General features: G+C 44.0%; 1 protein-coding gene across 2 annotated transcripts in view; it reads right to left on the bottom strand.

Moving 5' to 3' along the window:
- Window positions 1–16,327, bottom strand: part of CHCHD6 (coiled-coil-helix-coiled-coil-helix domain containing 6) — a 223,826-nt gene that overhangs the window by 200,677 nt on the left and 6,822 nt on the right. For both annotated transcript variants that reach the window (XM_028138606.2, XM_054724400.1), the window contains exons 2-4: window positions 7,921–8,041; window positions 4,049–4,121; window positions 2,032–2,176 (exon numbers count right to left, since the gene is read on the bottom strand). In XM_028138606.2, coding sequence (XP_027994407.1) covers window positions 2,032–2,176; window positions 4,049–4,121; window positions 7,921–8,041 — 339 coding nt within the window. The remainder of the gene's footprint in view (window positions 1–2,031; window positions 2,177–4,048; window positions 4,122–7,920; window positions 8,042–16,327) is intronic.

Here is a 16,327-nt window from a genome sequence, read left to right as displayed (position 1 = left end):
CTCTTTTGCCTCGGGGTTCAACCTGGCCTCCTCACAAGGAGGATGTGCTGCCTCACAGAATGTCAGCCTCACAGGATGACAGTCCTGGTCAGCCATTCAACAAATAACCCCACCATTGCCCCCAACCTTGGCCTCCTCATTCACTCAAAACGGAAAGTCCCAAGAGAGATGCTCTGACTGCCTGGCCTTGGGCCCTGTGCTCTGATCCTCCCAGTACCCGTGGCAGGGGGAGAGAAGAGATCTAGCTTCCATAGAGGAAGTCAGACATTAGAATTGCAATCGCAGCAAGATGACACAACATCAAGAAACAGGTAAGTTCCCAAAAGAAAACAGGGCCACTAAATGCAGGAAGAAAAGTAGTTACTAAACATCTTCAAAACAAAGGAAGTCACTTGCTTCACTATTCCCTAGGAACTCTGGTTCAGAAAGGCATTATCCATCCAGAGATTTGGGGACGGGACTCAAGTAAGGATGTTATCTCCTATACTCTAAAGTTTCCCTCCATTTAAAAACTACACACCTCTCCTGGAGGTCATTTATGTTGCTTCCCACTTGTACAGGTTCTCTTGCAGGAAGAAGGGCCCAGCGGTCTTCTTGGCAGGTAGAGAAGGGAAGCTGTGAATTCCCTTTCACTATAATTAACACATTCCAGGTGAGAATAGATACCACACCTGGAAGCTGCAATTTTCCATGCTAGATGACTGTCCTAGGTGGCCAACCTTTTTTGCTCATGCCATATTGATTAACCCTTCACCTCCAGGACCAGGGTCCTTTTGACTTGGTTTTCAAGCTGCCTGCAAAGGGGTGACAACCTGCCTGCCCCTCAGACACTAACTGCAAGAGCCTCTAAAACTGTGTTCTCACTCCAGTTTCTCTACATTAATTGATTCTTCACCAGGATGCCACAGGGTTCTAAAAACACAAGTCAAATCACATCATCTCCATTCTTACGAACTTCTGTGAATCCTCTGCAGTTTCAGTCACTGTGAGCTATATTGTGGGTTAACTACTCATGATGTCCAAGGCCTTCTCTAACCTGTCTTCATACCTCACTCACTTCTTCTCGGACTCTATCACCTCCTGGATATCCACCTACCTCAGCCCAGCTGCTCCCTCAGCCTGGGGGATCCACATTGCTCAAGGCTGAGATCAATGCCATCTCTTCCACCTGCAGTTGACACCACGGCCTTTGCATTCCCAAGCATATTATCTTTACCTTCATTTCACACTTAATGTAACCGATTTGGCCTTTTTCAAAGTTTTTGTGTAAGTCTGCCTTCCCCACTAGACTGAACATTTCCCAAGGGAGAGGATCCTACATTGTTTGTATTTCCCAGCGGGCCTAGATCAGCCAACATTTCTTATGTGATTACTGTACACTTTGACCATCTGTGCACTCACAGGAGAATGACTCTGAATAGACTCCCATCAGTTAAGTGTATTAATAACAATAACAGCATCAATAGCACACATTCATGATCTGCCAGGGAGCACTAAGCCCTGCACAGTTACTTATCACCTCCACTGATCCCTTGGGCATTACTGTGTGCAAACATCCTGATCCTCAGACGAGGCTCATGGACACACTGGAGGATGTGTTCATGCTAACAAGGAGGGAGCTAGGATTCACACCCAGGCTGCCTAACTCTACACACTTAACATCTCATTTACTGCGGGCCCAAGACCCAGTCTTCTCCCTTCACACCCTCCAGCACACATACCACTGCAGCACTTACACCTGTTAAGTTTCAGATCAGAACCAGGCCATCAAATGATCCAGCCCTTAAACTATAGACCTGAGGTCCCCAGAGACTGAAAACAGACCAGAGGAACAAAGCGTATCAGCACCAGAGCAAGGGTTATAAGAACTCAAGTTCCTGGTCCCTAAACACCCTTTCCACAAGGTAACTCATAGGACATTGGGTGGGCAACCTGAGCCCCGGGCTTCAGACAGATCAGGTCACAGGCCTGACCTCTGCTTCCCTGCATTATGAGAGCATAAAAGGCCAGCTCAGGAATATTAGCACTCACCAGCAGGGCTGACTTTTGCTTCTCCTGGTCAAGGCTGTCCTCCCTGCCGTGCAGGGATGCATTCCGGTACTTCGTGGCTGCCTCTCGTTCCCTCATTGCCGCCTGAAACAGCTCATCCTGGACTATAGCCTGCTTCTGTTTATACCTGTGCCAGGAGAGACAGAAAAGAAGCAGGTGCAGATATAATGACTTGGCAGAAGGTAGCCAAGAAAGTTTGTGCACTCACTTCAGCTGACCAGGGGACTGGGATCTGTGGGCCAATGGAACTTAGGTCTAACACTGGCCAGAGAGAGTACTGTGAAAGCTCATACCATCTGACCCTCGGAAGTCAGGCATCAGTGACAGTGCCCGAGGCAAGGGGATACAGTGACACTCTCAGCCAGAACAATATGGATTAAGAACAGAAGGAGAGCTGACCACCAAGTGAGGAATCAGGCAGTCATATCCCAAATGATAAATTCTTGGGGCAGGATTTCAATCCCTCACCAGCCACTCTTCCCTGCCTCCACTTGAGTGCTTGAAGGTTTTTAGATAGCAGCAGCCCTCTGTTTTGAACATGTAACTCTTCATTCTGAATCTGTCCCTAACCTTTGAACTATTTATGATCTTTCTGCCCAGTAAAATAATCCTAAAGAGAGAAAAAAGTTACTAGTACTAAGATGCTGTTAGTATTATTTATTATAGTGTAATACACGCAAACAACTGAAATGTCTTTTAACTTGACCTTGATTGTTGGACATCTGACATAGTCACATAATGGTATATTATATCATCATTATGAAATACATTATTTGATTTGTCTATAGGTTGAATTAAAAATTGAGTACCAATAAACTACTTTTAGCAATAAAAATGTTTAAAAAGCAGTTGTAACAAATGGAAAAAAAATTATAATACTAAGTGAAAACAGCAAAATATAAAATTATATACGACTGAAAAAATAATCGTAAACTAGGGAAAAGAACACATTTAAAAGAAACATTCCAAAATACCAACAGTGGTTGTCTTGAAATGGTGAACCTATGGATCAATTTGTTCATTTTAAATATTTTATAAGTCTTTCATTAGCATGTATTACTTGATCATTTTTTCACTGTTTAAAAGTACCCAAAAAGGGGTTCAAGTTAGTTATTCTTGGAGAGGCCTCTTAGGACTAGTGAGGTAAAATTCTTAGGCTGTCAATCTTAATCCATGACTATGGAACAGACCTACAAGGCTGACCTACTGAAGGGAAAAAACCAACTGTGATTGACACTTCACTTCGTAAACAAATTCACTTGGTCCTTTATCTGTCCTCAAGGGTTTTAAAGAAGGTGGTCAATAACAACTACAGTTAGCATTCACTGAGAACTCTGTGTGCCAGGCACTGTGTGTACTTTTTATACATGAACATATTTAATCACGACAATACTCCAATGAAAGAGGTACTCGAATTATGTCCTTATCAGAGACCTAGAGAGATGCAGCGATTTTCCAGGGTCACATTTCCAATAAGTTGCAAAATCAGAATGCAAACCTGCACTCCAGGAGGGCCTCTGTGCCTTCACCACTATTCTACAAGCCTCAGGAGGAGAAGCAGGTCCCAGTTCAGAGATATGGCCAGCTCTCCAGGATTTGGCCTATGCTGATGGGAAGTGTCACCAGCATCCTAGAGCGAAGTCCATCTCACCAATTACAGTTAGAATTGTGAGGGTCCACTTTCTCCTTCATATCTCTAAAAATATGCCTACACATGCACACAGGCACAGAAGGCACAGACACTCAACTATTTAGTCCTGGCTTTTTCAAGTGAATTTTTTTAAAACATTAACAATCAATGTCCACATGCCCCTTTTGGTGTTTCTTCACCTTTAAACTAGGACCAGTACCACCTATACCGTAGGGTTGTCGTGCAATCTAAATAAGACAAAATATGTGAGACAAACCCTAGAGCCTTCAGACCAGGGAAAGGTCCCCAGTCAGGAAAGAGTGGTCAGCCAGAGCTCAGAGCCAGGGGTGAGCAGGCACTCACACTCACCTCTTAAGGAGATCCTCCTCCACCCCCAAGGGCTGCTGGGCACCACCATACTCGGACTTGGGCAGTTTGGAGTCTGCAAAGGGACAAGAAGAAAAGGCCTGTAAGTAGCACCCCAGGATAAATGACGGCAGGATGGTCATCTAGGAAATGGGCTTAGGAATGCGCTCCCATAGATGGGCACGCCCCACGGATGGACACATCCTCGATCCAGCCCGTTCTGGAGAGTGATGGCCCAAAGGCCTTCCACGCCCTCCTTCTGCACCAGGACCTCTTACTGCATGGGACTGGAAGGAAGCAGAACTATTTGAATGCTGTGTTTCAAATCCATCCCTACTCACTCTACAATTACTTAGAATCTAGGTCATCAATTAAACATGGGCCAGGAACAGATAAGGAACCACTTAATGCTAAAAGGACAGCCTCCAGGGTCTGGGTTTGACATAGGGGAAGGGAGGGGAGAGGAGGTTCCTTAAATCTTGCGTCCCTTAGTATCCCATTCTACAAATTTCTAATCCTGAATGTGGCAAGTACCCCCTAGTTGTGGTATTTTATATATCATTTCATCTGGATCACCTCTAGAATTATTGGGTTCTTTAAGTTGTTATAATAGGTCTATCTTTTGATGGTCTTGAACTTGGGAGATTTCTGAGCATTTCCAATTCACTATACTCTCTTCACTACTTCGTGATACTGAAGGTTTTGTTCTACCCCAGCCTTTATCCTTCTCAAACCATCTCTCAGCCAAATTTCAACACTTTTCTGTGGCCTTGGCCAAATGTCCTACACCTCCATCATAGGTTCCTAAAGCAACAGTGACTAGGACTGCACAAAATATTTTAGAAGAGTCAGGCTTTGTGAAAGAATCTTTGAGGATTTGCTATTTCACTCCCAAGACCTTTTAAAGCATGCTGAACTCACAGACTGAAGCACTCAACCCTTCAGAGAGTAATTTCCAAAAGTAATCATCCTATGATTTGCACTTTCAGACTCCCTACAGAAGGATGGGCACAGCGGTGCTCCAGCCGGCGGGGGGCGGGGGGGGGGGGGAGGGTGCACTCCTAAATGCTCCATAGTAACATGACAGGTTCTCAAATGGAAATAAAAAAATAGTATACTACTGACCAGTTCTTATTTTGACATTAATGCTCAATTATTTGCTTATGACAGCTTTATTGAGGTATAATTTATCCTATTTTTGCTTTTTATACAATTTTCCTTTTTTATCACTACAAAAATAATATAACAATCCACTGTATACAATGTAGACTAATCCACACTCCCACCTTCCATGTATGAGCCTGCCCATTTCCCTGCCCCCATGGTAACGCTCATTATTTAATGCATCTTTAATCATTAGCAAAGTTAAGAATCTCATCACATGAATATGGCCATTCTTGGTACACTAAGAATCTTTAAGAACTCTTTATATATTAAGACTACCGCCGAAACCGGTTTGGCTCAGTGGATAGAGCGTCGGCCTGCGGACTCAAGGGTCCCAGGTTCGATTCCGGTCAAGGGCATGTACCTTGGTTGCGGGCACATCCCCAGTAGGGGATGTGCAGGAGGCAGCTGATCGATGTTTCTAACTCTCTATCCCTCTCTCTTCCTCTCTGTAAAAACTCAATAAAATATATTAAAAAAATAAAAAAAGACTACCAATACTGTCATATTTCCCTAGTTTATTATTCATTCTTCATTTATTTTTTTCTAAATTGTCTCTAATTTCTTGTACTTATATTACCCACTTTTCTTCATAACTTAGGGTTTCTTTATTTGATGTAGTGCTTAGAAAGTCTACTTATTGTACTTTTATGTATCATTGTATTTTTATGGCTTCAATTCTTATATTGAAATCTTGTGTTGCCTCTGACATTTATTTTCAGGTATGAGGTAACGTAAGGATTTAATTTTAACTTCTTTTTATAACTTATTCTATTACTAAAATAAAAGCAACCATTGATTTTTTTAAGTAAAAATATTTTAAAATTAGCAACTTCAAGACAGTTCATTTATGCTATTCTTCAGCATTCAGAAACTCAAAACTCACACTCATCATTTAAACAGCAAAACACTTTGTTATAACTAAAACCAAATGACAAATGAGCCACAATTCTTGCTTCTTAAACTACTGAAACTTACCGAAACTGAAATAAGTGCTTCTTTTTATCATCCAAAGCTGAAATTGATGTGTGCATAATATATTTTAGTAATTTTTGCTTTTTTCATCACTTCTCCCTCTCCCCAGTTAATGCAGTTTATTAAAATGCCCTGGGTTAAGTTAGACCCACTTCAACGAATCAGTCAGCTAGAGAGATCATGGGAGCTAGCCCTTCTGATAAAGGACGGGGAGGGGGGAGGCATCTTATGCGGGTTTTGAGAACCTCACTCAGCCCTTTCACTAACAGAATATTCAAAAAGATCTTGGGATGGGTCCAAATGGAGGTACTGATTTGCTCTAAAGCTTAGGAAGCCCTGAGACAGACAATACAGGGGCAGAGGTGTTGACAACCTAGCCGGCACCCTGGCATAAGGATGAAGCCGGAGCTCTCTGGCCCATGTGCAGAGGGCTCCAGGACACCTCCCCTTTCCTCCTACTTTGTACTCCAGAGATAGCACACCATCGCTAGGTGCCCAAACAGGCCAGGCTGTGCCACCTCTGGGCCTCTGCTGCTCACCATGCCTAAACTGCCTACCTACCACTGCTCTTTCAAAATCCAGTTTAAAAGTCAGCTCCCCTTGGGGCCCCGCCCTAAAATAATGAGTCACTCGCTGCTCTGTGCTACCTTATACTTTAGCCATGCATCTAGTGTTGCAACATCACATGATACATATGATCTACAGGGTTATATCTATGTATGGCTCCTTAACTAGAGTGGTGTCCCTGTCTACCTGCCACTGTGTCCCAGTACGAAGCACACGTCCTGATCCCTGTTTAGCTTTCAGTAAATGCTGAGTGGACAGGATATCGTTCCTGCCTTCTATAATCTAATGACCTAATAGGGAGGATTAGCAGAAAAGACAACTCTAATGTAAGGCCACATACAATGCAATGAACAGTTATCCACTGTAAGAAGAGTTTATGCTCTCCAGTGCCTTGGCTCCTCCAATCAGTTAAAAAATACACATCAAGTTATAAGTGATAGCTAAGACCCAATTTCTCATAAGCAAGTATTTACTGAATAGAACAGCAATTGCCCCAAGACTTTTTGGTTTCTAATATCTTTATATTTTTGTCCTTTACACTTGTTTCCTTAAACTTTTTGTTCCTTTGTGTTTGCTGAAAATAGTTATTTAGAGAAAAGCACAAGTTTCCTTATTTGTGATGGGCACCAAAGAGTAGAGAACAAATCAGCTTTGAGCCCTGCATGGGTACAAAAAATAACTCCTAGGCGGTGCAGAGTGGAAGGCCCTCCTGGGAGCACGTGGGCTAGGTTAGAGTTGCTGAAGTTGACGCCAAAGTCATCGACTCAATTCCCCCGAAAGGTCCCAATTCACGTAAATCTATCTTTCTTTGGACCATACCAACACTAATGATTATGCTTCACTTATGAATCCTTAAAAGCAACTTCTTATAGGGGTTGTCAAACCAAGCCCTTCAGCCTTACTTTTTACATACAGAGAAACTGAAATAGTAAGGCAAAACAGTTTGGCCCCAGTCATAGAACTGACCTGTGCTGCTCTGATTATACCAGACAGCATCTGTCATCACGGAAGCCACACCCTCCTCCAAAGCAGCTATCAGAAAGGAATTGTTGGCATCACCCAGAAACAAACCGGAGCCACCTTAGCTGTCACATATGTTCTGACAGGAGCATGGTTTTCCATTCCTTTCACACTCCAGCTCTCCACAGAATCACTACAGCCTGCCATACCTTTCTCCGGGCCTTTAGAGGTGTCAAATGTGGAACGTGGAGGAGCAGGAGGAAAAGTCAGCTGGCCCACTTGGGAAGACTGGCTGGAATTCTTCATGCGGTTAACCACATTTTCAGAAAGCTAAGGGAAGAATTGAGGGATGGGAAAAAGTTATATCATAGAAACCTCTGGAAATGAAGACTACTCTTTATCCGTATCCCATTGACACGACTTCCTTAAGACCAACTCCAATAATATAATTACATTCCGAACCTCTTGTAATGGCCCAGCACCTACTAGATTAGTGCCAAAGCCCTGTCTGGATTCCAAACCGATCACGGCAGGTCCCCTGCGGGCTCTCTAGCTTCATCTCTTGCTATTCCCTGCCTGCACCCTGCACTCAATGGAACCCGAGTTCTCACTTTTCTCACCCCCTCTGAATTCATGACACTGCTCCTCTGCCAAGAACCACCAGGAGCTCCCCCACCCCCGGCACACCTCCACCTGCCCAAATCTTACCTTTCCTTTAAGGGCATCTCAGTGTCCCCTCCTCTGTGAGATCTTCCCTGATAGCACTTAAGTGAAGTAGCATTTCTCCCCTTCCTTAACGCTCCCATTAGAACTCATATGTGCCTCTTAGGTACATACCACACATCCTACCTGCCTCATCCTAATGGTTTGTAAACACCTTGAGGGACTCAATTATTCACCTCTGTGTACCCCCCCACCCACCCAATGCCACACATACTCATTTCACCTTAGTTCCCTCTAATAAAGACTGAATAACCAAAACGTTCATTCATTTTAGAGGAAGTGAAATAGGCATGAGGGTGTCATAAAACAGCTTACTGAAATGAAATAGTAGCTAAGGATAAATCAAGAATGAAAACCCTAAGTGTTCACTTCAGTAAATATTTACTAAGTGCCTAATATGTGCAAAGCATCATAAAGCACAGTTGAGGGGAAAATGTAAAAATGACTTTAAGACAAAAAGTCACGATCAGTAACTCCAATTCCAGTTATCCAGCCGAGAAAAATGCTCCCACATGTACACAGCAGCAATGAAATAGAAAAAAAGGAAAGGACACAATATAAATATGCAACAATAGAGAACTGATTAAAGAAATGATGGTGTATACCTTCTATGAAATATTATGGAACCATTAAGAAAGAATGAAGTAAGACATGTAACTGTCACAAAAGGATGTATGAGATATACTGGTGATATTGTGAAGTCACAGAACACTTTGTATATCTCAATTTTATAAAAAGATATACAATTATAAAAAATGCAGACATGTAATTATAAATATGCCAATATATGCATATGCATATTCACAAATGTGAAAATGCATTTGAACTTTCACATATATGCATACATACAAATACATGTATCTGTTCAGATATAAAAGTCTAAAAGGCCACATAAAAAACACAAAGTCCTGCAAGTGGGGGCAGGAGCAGCTAGGGTAGGACTTTCACTTTGGACACTTCTGAGTTTTAATTTTTTAGCATGAACATTTCTTTAGCAACTCAAAAAATTAATAATGATGGTGATGATAATTGAGTCCCTCTAGTATTTAAGATTGATGCAAATCAAATAGCTAATTAATAATACAGGACAAGAGAAGACCAAGCACATACAACAGTGGAAGAAAATTGAGAATCTATAAATAAACCTATATATCTATGGTCAATTGATTGACAGAGGTGCCATGACAATTTAATGGAAAAAGAATAGTCTCTTCAACAAATGGTGCTGGTACAACTGTATTTACACATGTAAAAGAATGAAGTTGAACACCTACCTCACGCCATACATGAAAAATGTAGGAGCTAAAACAATGAAACTCTTAGAAGAAAATATAAGGGTAAATCTTTTCTTTTTCTTTTCTTTAGGGATTTAATCTTTATGATCGTGGCTTTGGTAGTAGATTTGTAGATATGACACCAAAAGCAGGAACAATTTAAAAAAACAGATATACTGAGCTTCAACAAAATGTGTCTTAAAAATCAGTGACATGTTAGTGATAAGTGCTAGGAGAAAATAAAATACAATATTGCAGTTATGGGATGCCACCAGCATTGGGAGAGACCTCTTAGAGGAAATGACACTAATGCCAAGACTTCTTTCTCCACATTTACTAGCACATCTGTAGAGCCAGGAGAAAATGATCTAGTTCCAAGCAGAGGGGAGGATAAGTACAAAGTCTCAAAGAAGACTTGAAGCTGGCATGTCCAAGGGCCTGACAGAAGGCCAGTGCATAGGAAGGAGAGTAGGACCAGATGATCAGGCCAAAGAGTCGGGCAAAGGCAAGACCATACACCCTGGCAAAAGATCGCATTTGATCCAAGGGCCAGAAAAGCTACGGTGGGGTTCTACTCAGGTGAGTCACAGGCTCTGATCTCCTAGTCCCAGCCCAGGTGGTATCATCTGAGCCATATTACTAGGTGAGTGAGGGGTTAAGGAAAACATTGGCACGCTTCTTATTGGCAGTAGGAGATTTGTAATATTTTTAAATGTTGCTACAAAATAGAGCAAGTAATATTTTTAATCAACAAATATACATACACACACAGTAGTCATGTGAGAATAAACACCATCTGGACAGTGCTCCCTGTACCAACAGAACCAGAATGGAGGCTTCCAGAGCCAGACGGGTCTGGAACTCGGTGTTAAAGGCCCACTGGTCACTGTGCCATCATAGCTGGCCAGATATGGTCCTATGTGGTCAGGAGATGGAAGGCCAAATCCACAGCAGTGCAAGGAAAGAGGAGTGCTACCTATACTCCAGCTGTGTGGCCTTCACCCAATTCTTTAGCTTCTCTGGGCATCACCTCTCTCACTTATGAAATGGGAATCCCTGGGATACGTCTCAGGAATTAAGTGCTTTGGGCTCAGAGGGGCCTGGGTCTGAATCCCAACTAAGCTATTTGGTAGCTACATGACCTTGGACAAGGGACTTCTTATCTCTAAGTCAGTTTCTTCATCTGTGAGATGAAAATAATTAATGGCATAGACTGTTGAGTTGTTGTGAGGATTAAATGAAGCAATCTACATAAAGCAGTTGGCACAAAGTAAAAACCAATATTGGCTATAATGGGAAACTGCAAAGCACTATACAAATACTAATTATAATCCATACCAGACACATACTGGATGTAAAAATACCTGAATTAATAATATATTAGTCTCCTTTATCCACAGGGGATATGTTCTAAGACCCCCTAGTGGGTGCCTGAAACCATGATAGTACCAAACCCTGTATAGACTGGTGTTTCCTATACATACATACCTACAATAAAATTTAATTTATAAATTATGCACAGCAAGAAATAAATAACAAAAACTAATAATAAAATATAACAATTATAATAATATACTGTCATAAAAGTAATGGGAATGTGGTTTCTCGCTCTCAAATTAGCTTATTGTACTGTACATACAGCATGGATATACTGGACAAAGGGATCTTTCACATCCTGGGTGGGACAGTGTGAAATTTCATCACACTACTCAGAACAGGGCACAATCTAAAACTTATGAATTTTTTATTTCTGGAATTTTCCATTTAATATTTTTTAACCACAGTTGATTGACCACGGGCAATTCATGAAAGCAAAACTGTAGATAAAGGGATTATTGTAATAACAATAGGTAACATTCACCATCTATATCCTACCTAATAAAATAGTAATATGCAAATTGACCGCACCTTCGCTACGCACAAGCCACGCCCACCAGCCAATCAAGGCGAGTATGCAAATTACCCACAAAAGATGGCGGTTAATTTGCATACACTGAGGGAGGGAGGAGTGAAGACTGAAGACAACTTAGAAGATGGAGGAAAAGCAGAAAGCAAGATGGCTGCCAGAAGGAAAGCCAGGGTGGGGCAGGGCAGGGCAGGGCAGGGCGGAGCAGGGCGGAGTGGGGCGGGTGGCAGCTGCGCGCAGGTGCAGGTGCGGCGGCTGCAACAGCGGCGGCAGCAGCAGCGCATGCGGCCGCAGTGGCCGCTTGCAGGATTTTCCTGCAAATGGGCTACTAGTATATATATAAAAGCCCGGCGACCAGAACGGCGGAACGACCAGAACGATTAGAACAACAGGTGGCTATGACATGCACTGTCATAAAAGTAATGATCCGGGCCGATCAGCCCCCTCTCCCCAGCTGGCCCAGCCTCCGATCAGCCCCCAACACCCCGATCGGGGGCTGGGCCAGCTGGCCAACCACCCGTGGCCTCTCCCCACACCAGCCCGGCCCAATGGGCCTCCATCAGGCGGGCCAGCCGGACCCCACCCATGAACAAATTCATGCACCGGGCCTCTAGTATACTATAAACTGAACACTGTTCTAAGTGTTCTACATGCGTAATCTGTTCAAAATTAAATTAGGAAGATTAAAGCACCCTCCAGCTCCGACCTCCTGCCCTCAGTGTGGAGTAACACAGGATTTCAAGAAGAGGGGCCTTGCTATGCCACCACCATGGTGCAATTGGCTGGCAGCTCCACAGGTCTCCACCGACAACACAGAGCCCAAGAAGGGACTCTCTCTCCTCCCTTCTCCAGCCCTAGCCCAGGGCTGCCATGGCCACAAGTTGGCAGGCCATCAACAGCCAAAGTCAGGCCTCAGTCGAAGTCACAAACATGCAAGACCTCACCACATCTGTCCTAACAGATGCGATTGGGAACCCAGACCCCACATCCTAACGATTACCATTGCATGACTGCAACCAAACGCTTTCCTCGCTTACTTTAGAGGCAAGTTCCCAAAGAGGGGACTAGAGGTTTCTTTATTAAACCACAGAGGTCTATCAGGAAGTCATGTGGCTACCCCACGACTAAAAGGCTAGAGGAGAAAGGTGCTGCCAGAAAAATCACAAGTGGGACTTATCTAGCACTGAATGGAAGAACCATGACAGGCTTGAGCAGTGTCCTGCTGACCCATTATAATGGAGGTCAGAGTCATAATAACTACAAGCAACACCTATCTCCCAGTAGAGGAAACCAAGGCACAGAAAGGGTAAAGCACTTGCCCAGGCCATGAAGCTCATAGAGTGCAAGCCAGGCTGCTTGACTCCCTAGCCAGTCTGCTGTGGGGTAAAAGGATGTGACCCCAACGACAAGAGCAAGGGGAAATGCACTAGCAAAGCAGCACTCACAGGCAGGAAGGGCCCCTGGAAGGGACAAAGCTAAAGCAAAGAAGGAGTCGGGATTGCTGAGAAGCCATAACTCACATTTGACCACTTGCTTGCCATTACTCCCACCAGAATATAAGCTCCATGGGAGCAGGGTTCTGTTTTGCTCTTGTTTTATCTTTAGTGCCCAGAGAGTACACAGCACACTGGAGATGCTCAATATTTGTTAAAGATATAAACTAAATAAGTATTTACTAAAGGCACATGTTCATAACACACTAGTGCAATGGAGCATGTAAAGATATAACAGCCAAGAGCTTTACATTCAAAGAGCTTATGGTCCAATAGGGTGGGCAAAATAAACTCATACAGAAGACACAAGCTACTAAGTTGTCAGGTATATGAAGCTCAAATAAGGTGCCTGAGAGTTCTAATAAAGGAACCCTAAGTTCCAGCTGGAAGGAAGATGGCCTGACTTGGGCTAAAAACATGACTGCAGAGAAGGGGTGAGAGTAAAGGGGAACGACACTCAGAGAAGTCCAAGGTTCCGCCTGACATAGCACAGGTCCATGAAAAAAACCAGATGGGAGGCTGGTGGGCTCCCCTCGGTGAGGGCCTTGAATGACAAGGTAGGGAGGCTGCCATTTATTCTGCAGTCAACTGGGAGCCACCAATGGTTTCTGAAGAGGAATTGGAGCTTCATCTTCAACAGAAAAGTCTGGCACTAACAGTGCACATCAGGACTAAGAGGACAGAAATGCAATCACAGAAGTGCGGGGAGGAAATGGATGCAAGAGACACCAAGGAGGTAAAATGATTGAAGACCTGGCAGCTGACCAGTGCACAGGACAGGTGAAAGAAGCATTTTACGAAGTGGAGTATACAGTATGATCTCATGTATACTATAAAAAGGGAAAGAGTATGCTTTTATACAGAGGCTTGAAAAAGCCTGAAAGGATTTGTGAGAAATTATAAGCAGGTGTCATTTAAAAATAAGATGCATTTTGAAAGAAGAAAAAGTCTTAAAGGCCTAAATGAGGAAAGACAACAGAAAAACCCAAACCTGGCTAACTGGAGATGGGGTGTCTACACTGAGCCAAGAACAGTTCTTGTGTGTGTGTGGTGGGGGGGGGGGGGGTCTAAGTCCATCCAAGCAGCTCTGTTTCACAGGCAAATAGATTACACAGGAAGCTGCAAGAGGCTGCATATAGAGAAACAGGGAATCCCTTGCAACAAAATGGCGAGGGGCAGACCAGAGAGGAGGTGATGTCCACAAACTCCAGAAGGGGGCAACAAAGCTCATAGCTGCTGCAGAAGCACTCAACTCTACAGAGTGATGACAGGGCTTCCTATCTATAATAATAAAAGCATAATATGCAAATCGACTGAACAGCAGAATGACCATCCGGACGCTATGACACGCACTGGCGCCAGGCCTGCCAAGACGGGTGCCATGCGATTGGTCGGGAGCCCACCATCACCCCATGATCACCCCACAGAGGGAGGCCCAGGCCAGCAGGGCAATCAATCAGGGGGCTCCATGATCACCCCAAAGAGACAGGCCCAGGCCACCCTCTGTGGGGCAATCGATTGGGGGGGGCTCCATGGAACCGGGGAATGGGGGGGGGTGGCAGACGTGGGAAGCGCCAGGCTAAGGCAGGTGCAGGTGGGGGGGGCAGGGCCGTGAGGCAGCCAGGGCTGTGAAGGCCTACCCTTGCACGAATTTCGTGCATCGGGCCTCTAAAGATAATGATAAAAACAGCCATTACCTAATATTCGTTGAGCATGCCCCACATGCCAGGCCCAGGTGCATTCCCATTTTACAGATGAAGAAGTTGGAGTCGGGGAGGTGAAACAATTCACCCAAGATTACAGGAAGTCCTAAGTGCTGGCACCAAGACTCCCATCCAAAGCTGGGGCACCTAACAGTGATACTTGTACCAGTGAAGGCAGGCAGTAAAAGAGCCACTCTGAGGTGACGAGTAACCATGTGCATAGAAGGGCCAATTCAAAATTTAGAAAATAATAGTGAAATATAGATAGATATAGATATAGATATATTTCTGAAAGTCACATTTCCCAGTTTAAGGTGCTTTATTGAGCCCCAGGGTAGGTAGTGGAAGAGGAATATGTATGTACTTATAAAACAGAAAGCCTACTTAAATTAGGAAAATGTCAATATGAAAATTAGCACTTGTTAGTCTTAAAATGTTACTCATCTAGACACATTTGAGAAGAAACTATGTGGAGGCAGCTCCTAAGCATTATTCTTCGCATTAACTAATGCATCAGCTCCCCGTGGGCAGGAGAGGCGTCCTCCTCATGCAAGGAATGGAGCAGGTGTGGTGCAGAGAGGCAGCTTGCCCAAGGTCTGTGGTGAGTCAGCAGTTAGCTAGGTCTGCACAGCCATGCCCATGGCCTCTCAGGGTACCACTTTCTAAGGACCCACTGGGTGCCAGGAGATAAAACTGCAGCTCACTGCTCTCTCCTAGCAGGGCCTAGGGCTCCTGTCAGGCTGAGCACCCAGGGCAATTTCCAGAAAAACAAGCTTGCAAGGAGTCAGGTCTGCCAGGGTAGTAAAGGAGTAAGCAAGAAAGAGATCATCTCTGCCCAGAGTAATAAGCACTGGGAGGTGAACATAGGATCTGCAGGACCGAGGATGGTGACCACTGAGAGGTGGGGCAGTGACATCACGAAAGGCGTCCTTCGAAGATAACACTTGAATTGATCCTAAGGATGAAGAGGAATTTAGCCAGTCAGAGGGAGAGAAAGTACTGCAGGCTGAGAACAGAATACAGACACAGAAGCATGAAAAGTTAAGAGTATAGCAAGAGCAAGTGTCCTCCCTGCCAGGATGTGTAGCAAGAGGTAGAAAGTGGCACCAACACGCGGAGGGCTTCATGGAGGGAGGAATCTGCCTTTGACCTAGAGGCAATGGGGAGCTTACAAGGATGGGAAGGAAGGGAGCACCACAATTAGCTTTACCTCTGAAGAATCACTGAGGCAAGAAGCTGGTAACAGGGGCTGTCTCCGAGCAGAACTGACAAGGTGGAAGAGAGAGATGTTCTTTTCCCTATGTGCCTCGTTTCAAACTGTCTGAATTTTACCATTTGGCTGAAACATGTTAAAAAGTAAAATTTATGTTTAAAAAATTACCCTGCTAGCACCAGAAGGTATAGATTTGTGGGAGGCAAGCCTATGGGGAGAAACGACAATTTATCAGATGGCTAAGAGGAAGATGGAATGGGTCTAAACTGAGGTAGAGAGAAGGATAAAGAGAGGAGGATAAAAC

The sequence above is a fragment of the Eptesicus fuscus genome, chromosome 12, assembly GCF_027574615.1.
Source record: "Eptesicus fuscus isolate TK198812 chromosome 12, DD_ASM_mEF_20220401, whole genome shotgun sequence".
Classification (NCBI taxonomy): Eukaryota; Metazoa; Chordata; class Mammalia; order Chiroptera; family Vespertilionidae; genus Eptesicus; species Eptesicus fuscus.
This window is presented reverse-complemented; position numbering and strand designations above follow the sequence as displayed.